This window comes from Mangifera indica, chromosome 11 (genome assembly GCF_011075055.1).
Source record: "Mangifera indica cultivar Alphonso chromosome 11, CATAS_Mindica_2.1, whole genome shotgun sequence".
Classification (NCBI taxonomy): domain Eukaryota; kingdom Viridiplantae; phylum Streptophyta; class Magnoliopsida; order Sapindales; family Anacardiaceae; genus Mangifera; species Mangifera indica.
In genome coordinates this window covers 8,675,654-8,692,241 of record NC_058147.1, presented here as the reverse complement: position 1 = coordinate 8,692,241, position 16,588 = coordinate 8,675,654, and the positions used below count along the sequence as shown (strand labels likewise).

The window sequence follows — 16,588 nt, the reverse complement described above, 5'->3', positions numbered from 1 at the left end:
TAGCTCTATAATTCAACGCACTTTGTGAACCTAACGTGAACCATTAACCAAATGTTATGATAGTTTGATAAAACTTTGTAAACCTAATGTGAACCGGTGACCAAATGTTATGATAATTTGATAAAACTTTGTAACTATGTTTATTAATGAGAATCTCATATTGGTTAGAAAATAAATTGGAGGTGGGAAACGTGAGTGAAACTCTCACTTCTTAAGTTAGTTTGAGGATGATAAAAGGTTCATTAGCCCTTATTAACATTCAATTGCATTGTCGGCCATATACTTTATGTGGCCAGTGTGAGTGAAAATGATTATTATGAATCTTACATTGCAAGAAACCAAATTTGGCATGAGAATATAAGTAATGTGGACATATACTGATTAAATATTTATTTTTTTTATTGTTTAATAAAACTGGGTGAATGTGTAGTCTAAAAAGTTTTTATTTTATGGTCTGATGTGATCATTTAGAAATGGGTTGATATATTTTATATTGTAATTATAAATTTTAGGTTATAAGTGTGTGTTGATATAAAATTATTAGGCTTTTTATGGGAGAATCCAATTGACCATTTTACCTTTTTAGTAATTACTAAAACAGACAAGGTCTCTTCCCTAGTTTAATATAAAAGGACATAAGTTTATTTGACAACATCATTCTACAAATGTGTTCTGCAAAACCTAGGGAGGAAGATTTTCTCTAAGATTGATATTCAATTTTCTTTGGATCAACAAGATGACAAAAACAGGTTTTTCTATATTTTTAATCTTCTAATTATAATGTTTTATAGCCTAATTTGTTAAAATTATGAATTTGGATAGAGGTTCAATGTTATGTAATTTTATTGTTGGTATTAAATTACTTTTTTCTACCTACATTTGGTATCAGAGTATCACATTTAAGCTATTAAACCTACTAATTTGTGCAAACTGGGTAATTTTGGCTTAGTTCTCGAACTAGGATATTAGAAAATTTTGTCAAATTGTTGATAATTGGGCATGAAAATTATATGTTTATGTTCGTTTTTAATTATATATGATTTTAAACTTGTTTTTGGACTCAAAATTGATAAAAAATCGATTGAAATAAGCCTTGAATCCATTTGGGTAACCGCCCTAGTGAAGTGCCAATTTCGACTTATGCACTCATCATCTTTGACCGAAACTACTGTGGTTGGAATTGCTGCCATCCAGGGATCATTTCCCATATGGTTGCCACACCGATCATCAGTCGAAACTATATTTGGTATTGAGGTCATTGGGTGGTAGTTAAGGTTCTCAATGACTCACAGGCTATAATCAAGTTAGGAAAACCTGATTATCAAGGTCAACGGTGAGCTAGTTGATTGACCTATAGGTAAACCTAGTTAGTCAATAGGTCGTTTGACTTGAAAACTAGGTAAACCCAAACCGTCACTGACTCCACGCGTGTTGGCCTATAGTACATGTGGGAGCATGACAACATGTGCACATGTTTTTTCGATGCATGACAATGTTTTCCAATGTGTCAGGGTGTTTATGTGTGTTTTGAATATGCACATGCATGTTTTATTGTGTTATATTTCATTTGGAACACATATACGATATTATCTATGACATAATTATTGTAGTTTGAGAGTTAAAGTTCCAAAATGGTTGTTTTGTTCACTTTGTTTGATGTAGTTTTGCTTTATAAGATTGTCATAAATAATAATGGTCAATATCTCATGAAATCCTTGTTGAGACAATTTTACTTAGTATTATAGAAATAAATTAATAGGTTGTTAGAATGTTTAACCATCAAAGTGGTGCATTCATCGAAACTCATGAAATATTCTATCTGATAATGATACATTGTTTAGTTATATTACATGTAATTTCCTGTCCAAAAGGGGGTCATTGTGTGTATGAAAACTAATGATAGCATAAGGTTAAATATATAAAATACATTGTCCATGGTCATAAATAAATCCAATAAACCTAAAGGTATTTGCATTTATTCAATCGATATGTGTTTTCCATTAAAGGGAAGATGAACATTGGTTTAGAAAGTTTGTCTGCCCAAAAGAGATATTTCTTTTGAAAATCAATTTTTCATAAGATCTTCATATACTTTTATAACCTTATACTTTGGAATTATAATAGCATGTTGTATTCTTTATTCAAATGAGAGTTTATGATGATGCAATAGTGATTCTAATTTAGAATAACTTATAAGGTTTTAGGGCTTTCTAATTGGTCAATTGACTATATTATTAATCAGTTGAACTATTTATTTGTGAATTTAGTTACTATTACAGTGAAAAACAACAATGCTACTATTGATATAGAATTTACACTAGGTATTGTTGATATTGATATGACCTCATAAGTAGATGAACTCCAAGATCCACTTATGAGAGTTCCACTACTGAGAAAAGACATTATGCTAAATGGAAAAGATCTAACATGTATAGTATTATTGCTATGAAAAGAACTATTGTTGAGTATTTTTTGAATAGCTTGCTAGAGTCAATAAATATTAGAGAATTTCTTGATATCATTAGTCAGAGATATCAAATTTTTGATCATGATAAAACTTCCCATTTAATGAGTAAGTTGTTAGATGCTAGATATGACAACTTTAAAAAAGTTAGAGAATTTATTTTGAAGATTGTGGGGTACAATCAAAGTTCAAAAATTACAATATACCCCTTAAGGACTATTGTATTGTCTATTATACCCTCAATTCTTTACCGATAGAATTCCGTCAGATTAAAATAGTTTATAATACTGTAAGAGAGAATTGGACTATTAATAACCTAATTACTAGGTGTGTAGCTAAAGAAGAGAAACTGAAGTCAAAGAAGTTAGTAACAATGAATATGGTTGGTACGTCTAAGAGCCAATCTAAGGGGAAATGGTAGAATAAGAAATATAAGCTTCATGTTCCTAGGAATACATGCAATTTTAAAAGAAATGATTCGGATCAGTCTCAGATGAAAGTAAGAATTAAGGATAAATGTTTTTTTGCAAGAAGAAGGGTCATATGAAGACAAGCTATAAGAAGTTCAAAACATGGTTGGATAATAAAAAGAAAAAACAAAGGCCTAATCAACCGGTGCAGACAACAGAAAGACCAAACTCAAAGCAAGAAATGATGTTGAAGTAGATATCATTTATGTTAGAACTATTAAGTTATTATTAGAGATTCGTTTTGAACTATGTTTGACAATCTATTTTTATGTACCCTATTTTAGAAGGAATTTAATTTTTGTTTCATTATTGACAGTTTTTTTATAATTTATATAAATTTTGTTTGATTCTGAATAGTGTTTATTATTCTTTGAATATTGGCATTAAGAGTTCTTTGATTAGAGAGAAGTCATTCTTGTTATGGCACAGAAGGTTAAGGCCTATTTTTAAAAAGAGGGTAGATAGAATGATTAAAGATGAAATTTTTCTGCTTTTAGATTTTTAAGATTTGGGGACTTGTGTTGTTTGTATAAGGGAAAAATTGGCAAAGACTAAGAAATATAGTTCAACCAGGAGTAATGAGCTTTTAGAGCTCATTCATACAAATATTAGTGACCTTTGTTCATCCACCTTATATGGCAATAAGTATTTAATCACCTTTATTGATGGCTATTATGGATATAGGTATGTTTTTTTTTTTATTAGAGTAGAAATCTAGTGTTCTTGAGAAGTTCAAGATTTTTAAGATAGAATCAGAGAAACAAATAAGAAAAATCATCAAGGATACGAGGTATGATCAAAGTGGAGAATATTATGACAGATACATTGATTTAGGGCAACAAATGGGTTTTTTTTTAAGTATTTACAGGAATATGAAATTGTTCCTCAATACACTATATCTGAGACTTTTAAACAAAATGGTGTAGCTGAGAAGCTTAATGACACCCTTAAGGATATGGTAAGAAGTATGATGTGCAGATCTAATTTGTCAAAGTATTTATAGGGTAAAGCTATTAAGGCTCAATTATACATTCTAGATAAGGTCTCTTCAAAATCAGTACAGAATACTCCTTTTAAGCTTTAAATAGAAAAAAAAACCAAGTTTAAGACATGTTTACATTAGGGGTTGTCCAACCCAAGTAAGGATTTATAATCCTAATTAGAAGAAATTGGATCCTAGGAAAATTCGGGGATATTTTATTGATTATCTTGAACGTTTCAAATGATACAGATTTTATTGCTCTTTTCATAACACAAAAGTGGTTGAGTGAATAACCACTAAATTTCTTGAGCTTGATTCAACAGAAGGTAGCAACTCTCAACCATTAAAGGAATTTGAAGAAGGTCCATCTAGGTTGGAGCCATTAACCAATGCATATAATGGTGTTTTACCTGTTTCTATTGAAGAGTCCAAACGACTAATTTTAGACAATCTTTTAGTCTATGAACCTATTCAAATTAAATATGTGGAACCATAAGAAGAGAAGAAGGGCTTTCTTAGGTTAACCAAGGTTAAAGATAAAGACCAGGGTATGTTGAGGAGTATGGTAGTGAAATCAGTATATTGTTACCCATGGTATGACCTAAGATTGACTGCCTAATACGACTTAAGGCAAAAAAAGGTTCTTTATGGGTTATAAAGCTGTTCAGCTCACACTCAACCCAACCTTTTGTAGAACTTGTGTTTGGACTATTCTGTTTTAAGAACATTAGGTCATGTGATTAACCTAACGAGTTTTGTTGCATAGGAATTTTGTTTAGACAAGGCAAGTATAAAACATACTTTCATTAAGGTAATCCAGGAGACTTTGACTTAAAAGTATACGCAAAGATATAAGGATTTTACCTTTGACTTAGAAAGAATTACTCAGAGAGAGAAGACATGTTTGTAGAGATTATTAAGGATTTTAGGTTATTCAGCTATATCCATTCTTAGAGAAGGGGAAGCTCTATTTATAGAGAATTTATAATGATTACAAGAGATGAGGTGGCTAGTACAACTGGAAAGTAGCGCACCTTTAGACATTCGTATAATAATTAAAGTAACTTACACACCAAACATATGAGCAATAGGATAAGTGATGCGTACATTAATTAAAGGGAAAAAGGACACAACATTATTACACAAAAGTATATGGAAAAGTCATGGCATCTTATGAGCCTTAGCTTTTAGAAGTGAAGGTCAGTTTGCTTTTGAAGGGGGAATCTAGTTTGTCCTTATTGATAAAGGCTTCAATAGCATCAAGATCAAGATCGTTTGGAGATTTTTCTTATTACGAAAAAAAGTTGTGTAGGACAGGATTATATGTCTCATGAGTATAAATGTCTTGCATACAGAATACAAGATATGAATCTTCTTGTAGATAACTGTATCCAAGATAATCATGATCATAATAGGAATATGTTGATGGGGGACAATTTGGATCGATTGGTATAGGAGGAAGGTCTTCTTCAATGGTAGGATTTTGCCATATGGATAGAGATAAGTTTGCAGAAACACAGAGACAAATCTTCATATCCTAAGTGGACTTGATGTCTTTTGGTGTGCATTGATTTTCTCAAAAGAGATAATTTTTTACTTTCATCATTTGAGAGGTGTAAGACACTGGGAATTATTCCCAAAGGGTATCATCAGTTGGAGTGGGTCAAATCTAGGCTAGAATTATCACATTAGCCTCAACAATAATGCGTTCAAAGTTACAGTATTCTTAAGCATAATTAGCCTTGTATTTTTTGAGATTATAGGGAAGATGGGCATATTTGCGAACATTAGTTTCGAATAGAATCTTCTTATGATATTTAAGAAATTGGGTCTTTCTAGTGAAAAATAGAATGGAATATTAGGCCTCGACAAGTCTTCTAAAACTTTGGTGTTGAGTTGGCACTGGAAAAACATGCAAATCCACCAAAGAAGATAATAAAACCACTATAAAAAGATCCAAAAAAGGGTGTATTCTAGACTAAAGGGACCATTCTTAAAAGTATAAAGCCATGAGAGCATTAGGTTAACAGGGAACTCAATGGCTAGTGTATATTTGGACAAAAGATACCAAAGAAACAAGAGATAATTCTAGGAAAAGTCTTTTGTGTGGTTTCTTACTGAAAAGAAGTTAAAGTAGGGAAAATCTAGATGTATTCCAAGTTCACCTAGGGTATAAGGTCTTGTGTCTTATATGGTGAGGATCTGGTAATGAAGCATTAGTTATTTAAAGTTTCTATTCCATCTAGAGGTAGGGTTTGATAAATAGAAACTCAAGAGGAAGGTTCGATATGCCAAGAGGTAGGGGAATAGTGTCTGTTATGGAGATAGGTATGGGATCTATTTTTTCGTAGGTTAAGATATGTATAGTAGAGAAGAGAAATGCATAAGATTTTTAATAGGGGAGTCAAGAGAAAAAGTCTAGAACAACATTATCTTTTCCTTTGATATATCTGATAGTCAAGGAATAATTTGAAAACCATTGACTCTATCTAATGAGCTATAGATTAGGTAATTTGTTGGATTTAGACACTAATATCAAAAGGGAAAGAGATCATGTCTAATTCCATGATAAAATGATATCCTAAGATGGAATTCAAACTTTTTAATTCCTTTTTTTACTACGAGAATTTCTTTGAAGGTCAAATAGTAATTTTTCTTAGAAGGTTTGAAATGACTACTTTTATATTTGCACACATGCCTTTTTCTAGAAACTTTTTCAAGAATAACTATTGACCAGTATTCATTGCTTGCATCAGTCTAAAGGATTCTTATTCTTGTGAAAGGGATTTTAGGTGGAGGAAGACTCTGAATAAGGGATTTCAGTTTTTAGATTAAGATGGTTTAGGTTTTTGTCTAAGGAGAAGGTCTCTTTTTAAGCATCTGGTATAAGGTTTTGGTGAGTTGGCTGAGATTAGAGACAAACTCAAAAACATAATTAACTATCCTAAGAAATTGTTGTACTTGTTTAATTGAAAGATTTTCATCAAGAAAGTCATTAAGATGGGTGGCAATATGAAGCTGGTGAACATAAGTTCCATTTGTAATCTTCACACCCAAGAATTCAATAGAGTCTACACCAAGAATCATCTTTTTTCCTAAAACCATAATGTCATAAGATTTGACAAGGTCATGGAAACAAATCAAAAGATTCACATGTTCCTTTTTAGTTTGAGAGAATAACAAAATGTCGTCAATGTAAATGAGAGCCTATTCCCAGATGGGTAGGAAAATTTTAGTCATAGCCTTTTGAAATAGTGATTGGGAAGTTTTGAGTCCAAAAGGCGTCATGATCCATTGGTATTGATGACTAGGTAATGTGAAAGCAGTTTTAGGCCTCTCATTAGGATGGATTCCAAGTTGCCAATAACCTGCTTTGAGATCGAACTTAGATAAGATCTTGGCTTTTAAGAGTCAAGCAAAAAAGTGTTGTTTGTTAGGAATTAGGAACTTGTCATCTTGTAAAAAATCATTGAGAGGTTTGTAATTAATTACTAACCTCATTTTTCCTTGGATTTGTTTAACTCTTTTATTAACATAGAAAACAACACAAGCCCGTGGAGACTGAGTGGGCTTAATCAAGCCTTCTTGCTTTAATTGAGAAAGCTCTTGTTTTACTTATTGGAGAAGGTTGGGATTCATTCCATTATGACTGGTTTTGGTAGGATTGATATCTTTATTCTTTTTAAAAGGAAAAGTGATAAAGAACTCTGGGCGTTTCCATAAGGGATTTGCACATTTGCCTAGAAACTCTGAGTGGGTATTTGCATAAGAATCATGCACAATTATTGGCTGGGTGCTTGGATTGGTGAGATCACGAAAAAATTGGGGATTTTCCTCCATGGCAAAAACTATTATGAATATTGCAAACCATCAACTTGAATGAAAATTCATTTATCCAAAAATTTTTGGATAATATCAAATTCGATAATAACATCTTTCCCAGGTAGATCTGAGGCAAGGAATTTATTACTGTTGTTGATGAAAGGGAATGGTTGAATACTGATGGTTTTGCTAATTGCTTCATTGGAAAAAAACGTCATTATTAACAAGACAAAAGTATTGCTTGAAAGGCTTCTAGTAGGTCTGATAATATCAAATTCGATAATAGCATATTTCCCAAGCAGATCTAAGGCAAGGAATTTATGAATGATGTTGATGAAAGGGAATGGCTGAATACTAATGGTTTTGCTAATTGCTTTATTAGCAAAAACGTCACTATTAACAACACGAAAGTATTGCTTAAAAGGCTTCTAATAGGTCTGAGGTATGACTTTAGGTTTCAAAATCGAAGAAACTTCTCCTGTATCAATGAGAACAATTATCTTAATAAGCCTGTCATACTTATAGAGAAGAAGTTTGAGCTCAACAAGGGGTTGTTGATGGTTCAAGTTTTGAAAAGGCATCATAACTCTATAAGAGTTTGGAAGATCAGGTTCAGTAAGGGAGTCTGAATCATACTCAGTTTTATAAAGGATGAACTCAAGATTTGAATACTCTAAGTCAGTTTTTGAATAGAAAGAATCAACATTATAATCTTGAAGACTTGCAATTTGGGAAATTTGCTAGACCATTTTTGGCATTTCTTCTAAGAGCAACTTTTGGAAAAATGACCCTTTTTCTTACAGTTGAAACATTGATAATTTTCTTTCATTGAAAGAAGTGTCTTCGATGGTGTCTTGGTTTGAAAAATTTTGATTTACGTCTGGATTTAAGATTATACCATCTGTGATGTTTTTTCTTTGACACTAGTAATCACAATATTTGTCATTGTGAGAGAATTTGATTTTTAGATCTAGACGGTCATAAGTTTTACCAAGAGACTTGCCAAGCTTGTCCATATTGGTAGTATATTTGGACTTATTGCACAAAAGCTATAATTGGTTTTAATATAGTCTAGTATAGATAGACAAGAGAAGCCTGAGCTAATGTTTGTCCTTAGAATTCAAGATATCTGAAGGTTTCATTGCCCAATGGTTCTAGCAATTGATTGACATAAGCTTGTTTGGGGTTTGGATCATCAACGCCTTTAAGGATATAGAAATGAGCATTAGCTTTCTTGAAGTGTTTCTTAAGATCTTTAAGATAAAAGGAACAATATTGAGCTTAAAAAACTTTTCCTGGGCTTGATCAGCAATATGGGCTAGACTTCCCAAAAATTTCACATATATATTATACATGAATTGATCAATATCAGGAAATCAGAGTAATTGAGTTTGACGATATTGTGCTAAATTAATCCACTATTCTTTCAAATCACTACTAAAATACAATACAAAATTTGTCAAGACTTATGCAAGAATAGCTCTGAGTTTGAGCATTTCTATATTTAGCCATCTTGTCATCTTATGAATGCAGTTCTTGTATTGAGAAATAGGAATATCATCAAAGGTAAAGGTTTAGAACTTGGCAATGGTGTTTGGCACAAATTAAGATTGTTGTGGTACAAATGTAGCTTTAGAAGGCTCGTCTAGTTGGTGCTCTATAGTGGTTACTTTGTCATCATTTCAAAAAGAAGTTTGGCCATGTTCATAAACAAAGATTCTTGGAGGAGCTAAAGAAGTTATAGTTATGGACTGATTTTCAATAGAGAATGTCATGGAACGTGTATTAATATTGGCTGAACTTTTATCCTCACTTAAGTTGGAGAGAGTTTGTTATGCCATTAGGTAATCACTGAGAGGATTAGGGAAAATCGCCTATTCAGTAGGCAATGTTTCTATTTGAATTGGTTCAGAAATGACAATTGCTTTTCCTCGATCAAGAAGAGGTGGCGAAGGAAGAGTAGTGCATTAAGGAACAGCAAGGGTTGTTTTCATAGGTGGTTTGGAATGAAGGATGGAGGAGTCTTCGAATATACTTTTATATTTTTCAAGACCACTGAGATATTTGTCTATGTGAATTCGTTAAGGTTCTTTAGGGAGGAAGGAAGAAGGAGGTGTATCATACATTTGGTATGGCAAGGAAGGAGGAATGGCAATTCGAAGGCCTTGTTGAATCATTGTCTCCAAGTGAGCAAGTTAGACTTTAAAAGAATTCATCTCTTGTTTTTTATAATGAAAGGGCAAACTTTAATCGATACAAGTCATGATATCAGTGTGGACTTATTGGATCTTAAGTCAAAGTGCGTCAATAGGTTTTAATATGAGATGAGTTTGAGAATCTAACTTTTGCTCAATGTATTGGGTTGTGCTCTAGAGAGACTAGAGAACATGATTTTACGCCACAACATTTTGAGATTGCCCTTTAAGGACAGATTTAGCAGGATAGATTTTTTCTAGTATTCTATCGGGCTTGATGGTTTGTGGATCTTTAATCTTCTAAGTATGAGTAGTACGGTTAATAGGATTTGTAGTGTGTTCAAGTGGAAGAAAATCAACATGTTGGAACATCATCAGTTTAAGAGTTATTGTTTTAGAATTTGGAGTCTTAGGTTTGCATTGCCATAAACTTTTTCGCTTAGGAAGACAAACTTTAGGTTTAACAAATGATTTTGGAGTTAAAGAAGGAATTTCCATCATCTGTATCTATGTCAGAGGAGGAATTATCATCCCAACTAGTGGGGGGGAAGATAATCAAAAGTATCAACCAAGAGATCTCTTTTGTCATAATAGACCACAAAATCAAATCAGCTAGAAGGTTCACCCAATAAATCATAACCAAGAGTACCTGTTTTATATCTTTGCCAGAAGAGACGTTGTGTGTCTATCTTTTTTGGAGGATGTCATTGTCGATGAGCTAACCTTTGACAGTTGTGAGAATTGAAAAGATCAGCTCGCTTGATACAAGAAACACATCTACAGTGTTGGTTGGTTGGATCGTGAGGCTAGAACAAATATATAGTTTCACCATTGGGTGTGAAACCGTAAATGGCTCGTCATCTTTGGAAGAGTAAGAGAACTATTTAAGGAAACACAATGGGGGTCTAACTTCAGAAGAGGCAAACTCATAGGAAATTGATAGGCGAGCACTGAAAGATCTGGCAAACATGGGGTTAATGCACTGGATTAGAGGCAGTTCAGCAATAATTGCTTGGAATTGTTCATAAGAGGTTTACCATTTCTTTGGAATCAATTCTCTAAGTTTTTCTTTCGACATTTGCTTAGGAACAATGGTACAATACGGTTTTCTGTCCATATCAACTATAAGAAAAATAACATCATGAGTGTTTTTTGGAGTGGCAATATCCAAGAAATGATTTTGAACTCTATGGAGTGGCAACTCTGGTAATGAATAGTCATCATAAGAGTTTGTCCTTGAGGAACATTGCCAGTGACTTGGACTTGGAACTTCAAGGCATGACACAACATAGGATCTTGCAAAGACATATGGAAATTAGGAAACAAAGTGACCATAATAGTGCCTACATTTAAAATAGTCTAAATTGTGCCGAGATTGGCATGCTTAAAATTAGGGAATCGTGTGTCTAACAGTGTAATCCTATAAGTAGTAGGAAGACCCTTTCGACGATGGAAAGTAAGGGCAAACCGAATTACTCCAAAATGGAGATAAGTGTAGCCCTTGGCTAACCATTTTTGTGTGAAATGAGCAGGATATTCCAAAGTAACATATTGCTTGGCAGTAGTGGCAAGAACTTGATAACTGTTGGAAGAAGTGTTTTGAATATATTCTTTGATTTTGACTGTTGATAGACGGATGATGGTGTTTATGGTTCGTCGAAGAGAAGTAAGGGATTTAAGATAATTGTGGTAAGGGTTAAGAAAAGTAAGACTTGTGGTTGGCAAACGAGATTCATTATTAAGATACTTTATTTGATAGAGGTTGTCCAATTTATAAGAAAAGTTTCAACACACTGATCCCTATGATAGAATTATTAATAGATACAAGTCAAATATACTTGTCAATGTGTGGATAATTAAATTATCAATATACTAAAATACAAATATAAATATGCATGAGTCAGAGCGAGCAGCTGAGATCGAGTTCGGCTTATTGCATTATTAAACCCATAATAAAATTATATGTATATAATTTTAATATATAATTTGAGTAAATAGATAATATGTTATTATATAATTATATAATTTTAAATTAAAAATAAAATAATATTTAATTATATAATAAATTTATATATATATATATACACACACACTAATTGTTACTGTAACTATTGACAGTGAAGGCCAAATAATAAAAATAGGCATAAGGCCGTTAGCCCGTTAAAATTATCACTGCCGGCTGCCACTTTCTATATATAAATATAAAATTGAGCTTATCATAAAATATTACGGAGTTATACAATTAATCATTTTACTAGTGCTGGATTTGACTGATTCTTCGAACTGATCTAATTATAATAGATTGATGTCGGTGAATTGAATTTTCTTCACAAGTCGGTAACAAATCATTAATACAGTACAAAATTTGATTAGTAGATTATAATTTGTGCTGCAAGAAACAACACGTCAACTTCCAAAACAGCGTGCCATTTTGTTTTAGTAAAATCGACATTTTTCAAATCAATCCACAAGTTGAAAAACGAATAACAATTAATAGATATACATCCAAGAGTTAATAGATACAAGTCAAATATACTTGTCAATGCGTGGATAATTAAATTAGTCAAATTATTAATATACATCCAAGAGTTAATAGATACAAGTCAAATGTCTTTAACAAATTAAGGCTGCTTATAGATTATATATTATATGGTCATATCTTATAGTTTTAATTTGGCAAGTTACCGCATGAAATTCTACATTGACCTATTAAAATGAAATTTCAACTCCCTGCTTGTTCATTTGCAGAAAACAACCAGTTGAAGTTTCCACCTTCATATCCAACGTGCATTGACAATTGAAACCAAGATTTAGTCATAAATATTATAGCTGTTACGATTGTTAGAACCTGCAGGGAAATTAATATTAATTCACAATTAAAACAATCTTTAAATATACTTTTATTTTAAGTAAATGCATATGTGGAAGAGCATCATGAAAAACTATTTCTTTTTTTTATTATTATTATTAATATGTAGAGGATGAGTTAGGAAGCAGCACAAAAACAATAACATCAACAAGAAATTTAAATTTTTAGTATTTTGACTGATTAGAATTTTGAAGATAACTGATTAAAAAAACCACGGAAAATTTTGAAACACGGCATAATTGACCGCGCATATTTCATTTAGTGTAATGGTAATAGGTTTTTAGTATGATTGTCTGCACGTCATTATGATTCTAAAGCCCCAAAAAGAATAATATGAAACCCCGCATATGAAACCCCGGAGGTGGGTTTGAATTTTGAAGATAACTGATAAAAAAAACCATGGAAAATTTTGAAACACGGCATCATTGACCACGCAATGTTTCATTTTGTGTAATGTTAATAGGTTTTAAATCCTCCACAACTCGGTTTACTTTTAGTATAAATAGAGACCAGGCACAGCTTAAGATCATCGCAAAAGAAAGAAGTGAGGCAACCTGAGAACACTTAAGAAAGAGATAAACAATGGGTACAAAAAATGTGGGTTTCATTTTAGGGCTCATAGGGTTCTTGTTTCTCGATGGACTTCTCCTTTGCATGGCTCTTCAAGTCCATCATTACGATTTTGTTGTAAGTGCCTATTGCTTAATTTCAGTTTGTTAAAGAATAATAAGATATACATACAATTGAAATGCTGAATTGTATTGATGTGGTTAATTGCAGCTTCAAGAAGCAAATTTTACAAGGCTATGCAGCACAAAGAGCATGTTGACTGTGAACGGCAGTTTCCCAGGTCCAACAATTCAGGCTCGTAGAGGAGACACTATGTATGTTAATGTCATCAATCAGGGAAGATATGGGGTCACCATTCACTGGTAATTTTATAACTGCCCTCTTCAACGCTCAATAAATGATGAATCAAAATCCAAAAAAGGTAAAGAATTTTCCTTTCAATTTTTGTAGGCATGGAGTGAAGCAGCCAAGGAATCCATGGTCAGATGGTCCTGAGAACATAACACAATGTCCAATTGCAGCAGGAACCAACTTCACCTATGAGGTTATATTGTCCGATGAGGAAGGAACTCTTTGGTGGCATGCCCATAGTGACTGGACTCGAGCCACGGTCCATGGTGCCATTATCATTTTACCAGCTGCCGGAACTACTTATCCATTTTCTACGCCTTACAAGGAACAGACAATCATACTCGGTATGAAAAATATATGCATGAATAATACTATATATACATATTTACTTTTGAGTATATAAATAGAAACATATATGTTATATCATCATATAATTGGATGTTAATTTATCATTAATTCAAAATCACTCAAACAACATCTAATTACATGAAGACCCATCATATATATACCCATTTATATATCTAAAAGTGTATATATGTAATTTTATTGATATCCATATATATGATATATATTTTAGTTAATATTAATCAATAACTTTTCTGTTCTTTAACTTATGAATAAATTGTCATTTTTCACCGCCAATGCATTTGGCAGGTTCCTGGTTCAAGGCAGACGTAATGGCCATGATTCAAAATGCCATCGCAACAGGCTCCACCCCGAGTAATTCAGACGCTTTTACAATCAATGGTCAACCAGGGGACTTATATGAGTGCTCTAATGGTATAAAATTAACCTCTAAAACTACTCTATAGATTGTTGACTAAAAGCAATTTTAAAATATGATACATGTATTTGTAAATAATATGATATATTTTTCCTTTTCTTTAGGTCAAAATATTACAGATATATAACATTTCAAAAATACATACGTATTTTCTCTAATCTGCCATATGTTTCAAAGCATACCTATGACATACGGCGTCCGATAATGAAAGTGAAAAGAGTTTAATTAACAAGTTATATAGAAAGTCCTTTTTACCGTGCATCTATTTGTTAGCTAACTGTTAAAATAATCTGATATTGCAGACACAACATATCGCTTACCGGTTGAATCTGGCAAAACTTATCTTCTTCGCATTGTGAATGCTGTGATGAACGAAGAACAATTCTTCGGAATTGCTAACCACAACCTCACAGTTGTCGCGCAAGATGCTGCATACATAAAACCAATAAATACAAGTTACATAATGATAACTCCTGGACAAACCATGGATGTTTTGTTCACAGCAAACCAAAATCTCAGCCACTATTACATGGCGTCGACGCCTTACGTCGATAGTGGTATTCTATTTCCCAACACCACCACCACAGCAATTGTTGAATATGAAGGCAACTATTCTGCCCCTTCATCTCCTTTCTTCCCATCCCTTCCAAGTAACACTGACATAACTTCTGCACTAAACTTTACTAATCAAATAAAGAGCTTAGCCAGTAACGAGCATCCCATCAATGTTCCCAAAAATATCAGCACGCGAATCTATATAACCGTTTCTTTGAATCTATTGTTGTGTGCCAACGGCTCGTGTGATTCCGGCACTGGTGATAGACAAGCCGCCAGCTTAAATAATATCAGTTTCGCCACTCCTCAAATCGATATACTACAAGCATACTACAGGTACAAGCTTATTATAGGATCCATACTTAATTGAATATATTCTAAATCTTTCGTCTTGCAGGAATTTGACAAACGGAACTTTCGACCGCGATTTCCCAAGCGAGCCCCCATTTTTTTTCAACTTCACGGGAGATGTGTCAAATGTAGGAGCGTTCACAGCGCAAGGGACAAAGGCAAGGATGATAAATTATGGTGAAGTGGTGGAAATTGTCCTCCAAGGGACAAATATTGGAAATGCACCGTCAAGTCATCCAATCCATTTACACGGTTTCAGCTTCTATCTGGTTGGAACGGGTTCAGGAAATTTCAACAATGTCACTGATCCACTCTCTTATAATTTGGTTGACCCACCTGTAGTTAACACCATTAACCTCCCAAGAAGTGGATGGGCTGCAATTCGGTTTTCAGCTGACAACCCTGGTAACATCTCAACCATAGATAGTCAGATTCTTTTGTTTTTATAATTGAAAACAAAACAAAATTTTTTGGTTCAATCTGATGTTTGCCGTTATTAATTTCTTTTGCAGGTGTGTGGTTTATGCATTGCCATTTTGAGAGGCATTCAACATGGGGCATGGACACAGTTTTCATTGTACAGAACGGGCGTTACCAGAACCAGAGCATGCTGCCACCACCAGCTTACATGCCTCCTTGTTATTAATTTGTCTTGTGCTTAATTAATTAAGTTGCCGTAGCTCCTGTTTAATTGGTTACAATTTTAGTAATATGGAATGTACTTCAATAAAAACATTAAAAATGTTATCTGATAATTAATTTGCATTTGTATTGATGGAACCATCATTTTTTTTTTATTAATGAAATACTCTCTCAGTGTTTAAATTTATAAGCTATTCAATATAATTTAAACAACTTCTTCTACTTCATATATATATATATTGTTAAGAGGACAATCCTTTGTTAAGAATTATGGACTAAATCGTCATTATAAATCTATTTCGTTCACCGGGAGAATAAGAATGAAATTAATGAATATCATATTGATAAAGTCTTATTCTTACACATGATTCTCACATACAGCGAATGGTAGGGCTAACCCAAAAGTCAACCATATAAATCTTTGTGATAAACAACTTAAGAGAATTAAAGAGCTATTTTTTTAATTAGTTTTATAAAGCTCAACCTTTAGTAGGGAATTCGGCTCATCCAATGTAAGACTCTGATGCTCAATA

The 16,588-nt window shown here is 32.9% G+C and overlaps 1 protein-coding gene across 1 annotated transcript; it reads left to right on the top strand.

The window, feature by feature from the left end:
• The first annotated feature begins 13,326 nt into the window (after positions 1-13,326).
• Positions 13,327-16,165, top strand: LOC123229164 (putative laccase-9). The gene is made up of 7 exons (XM_044654782.1): positions 13,327-13,489; positions 13,583-13,734; positions 13,823-14,067; positions 14,378-14,503; positions 14,810-15,398; positions 15,460-15,818; positions 15,926-16,165. The coding sequence occupies exons 1-7, from the start codon at positions 13,385-13,387 to the stop codon at positions 16,057-16,059; spliced, it is 1,710 nt and encodes a 569-aa protein (XP_044510717.1). The 5' UTR covers positions 13,327-13,384; the 3' UTR covers positions 16,060-16,165.
• Positions 16,166-16,588: the final 423 nt, after the last annotated feature.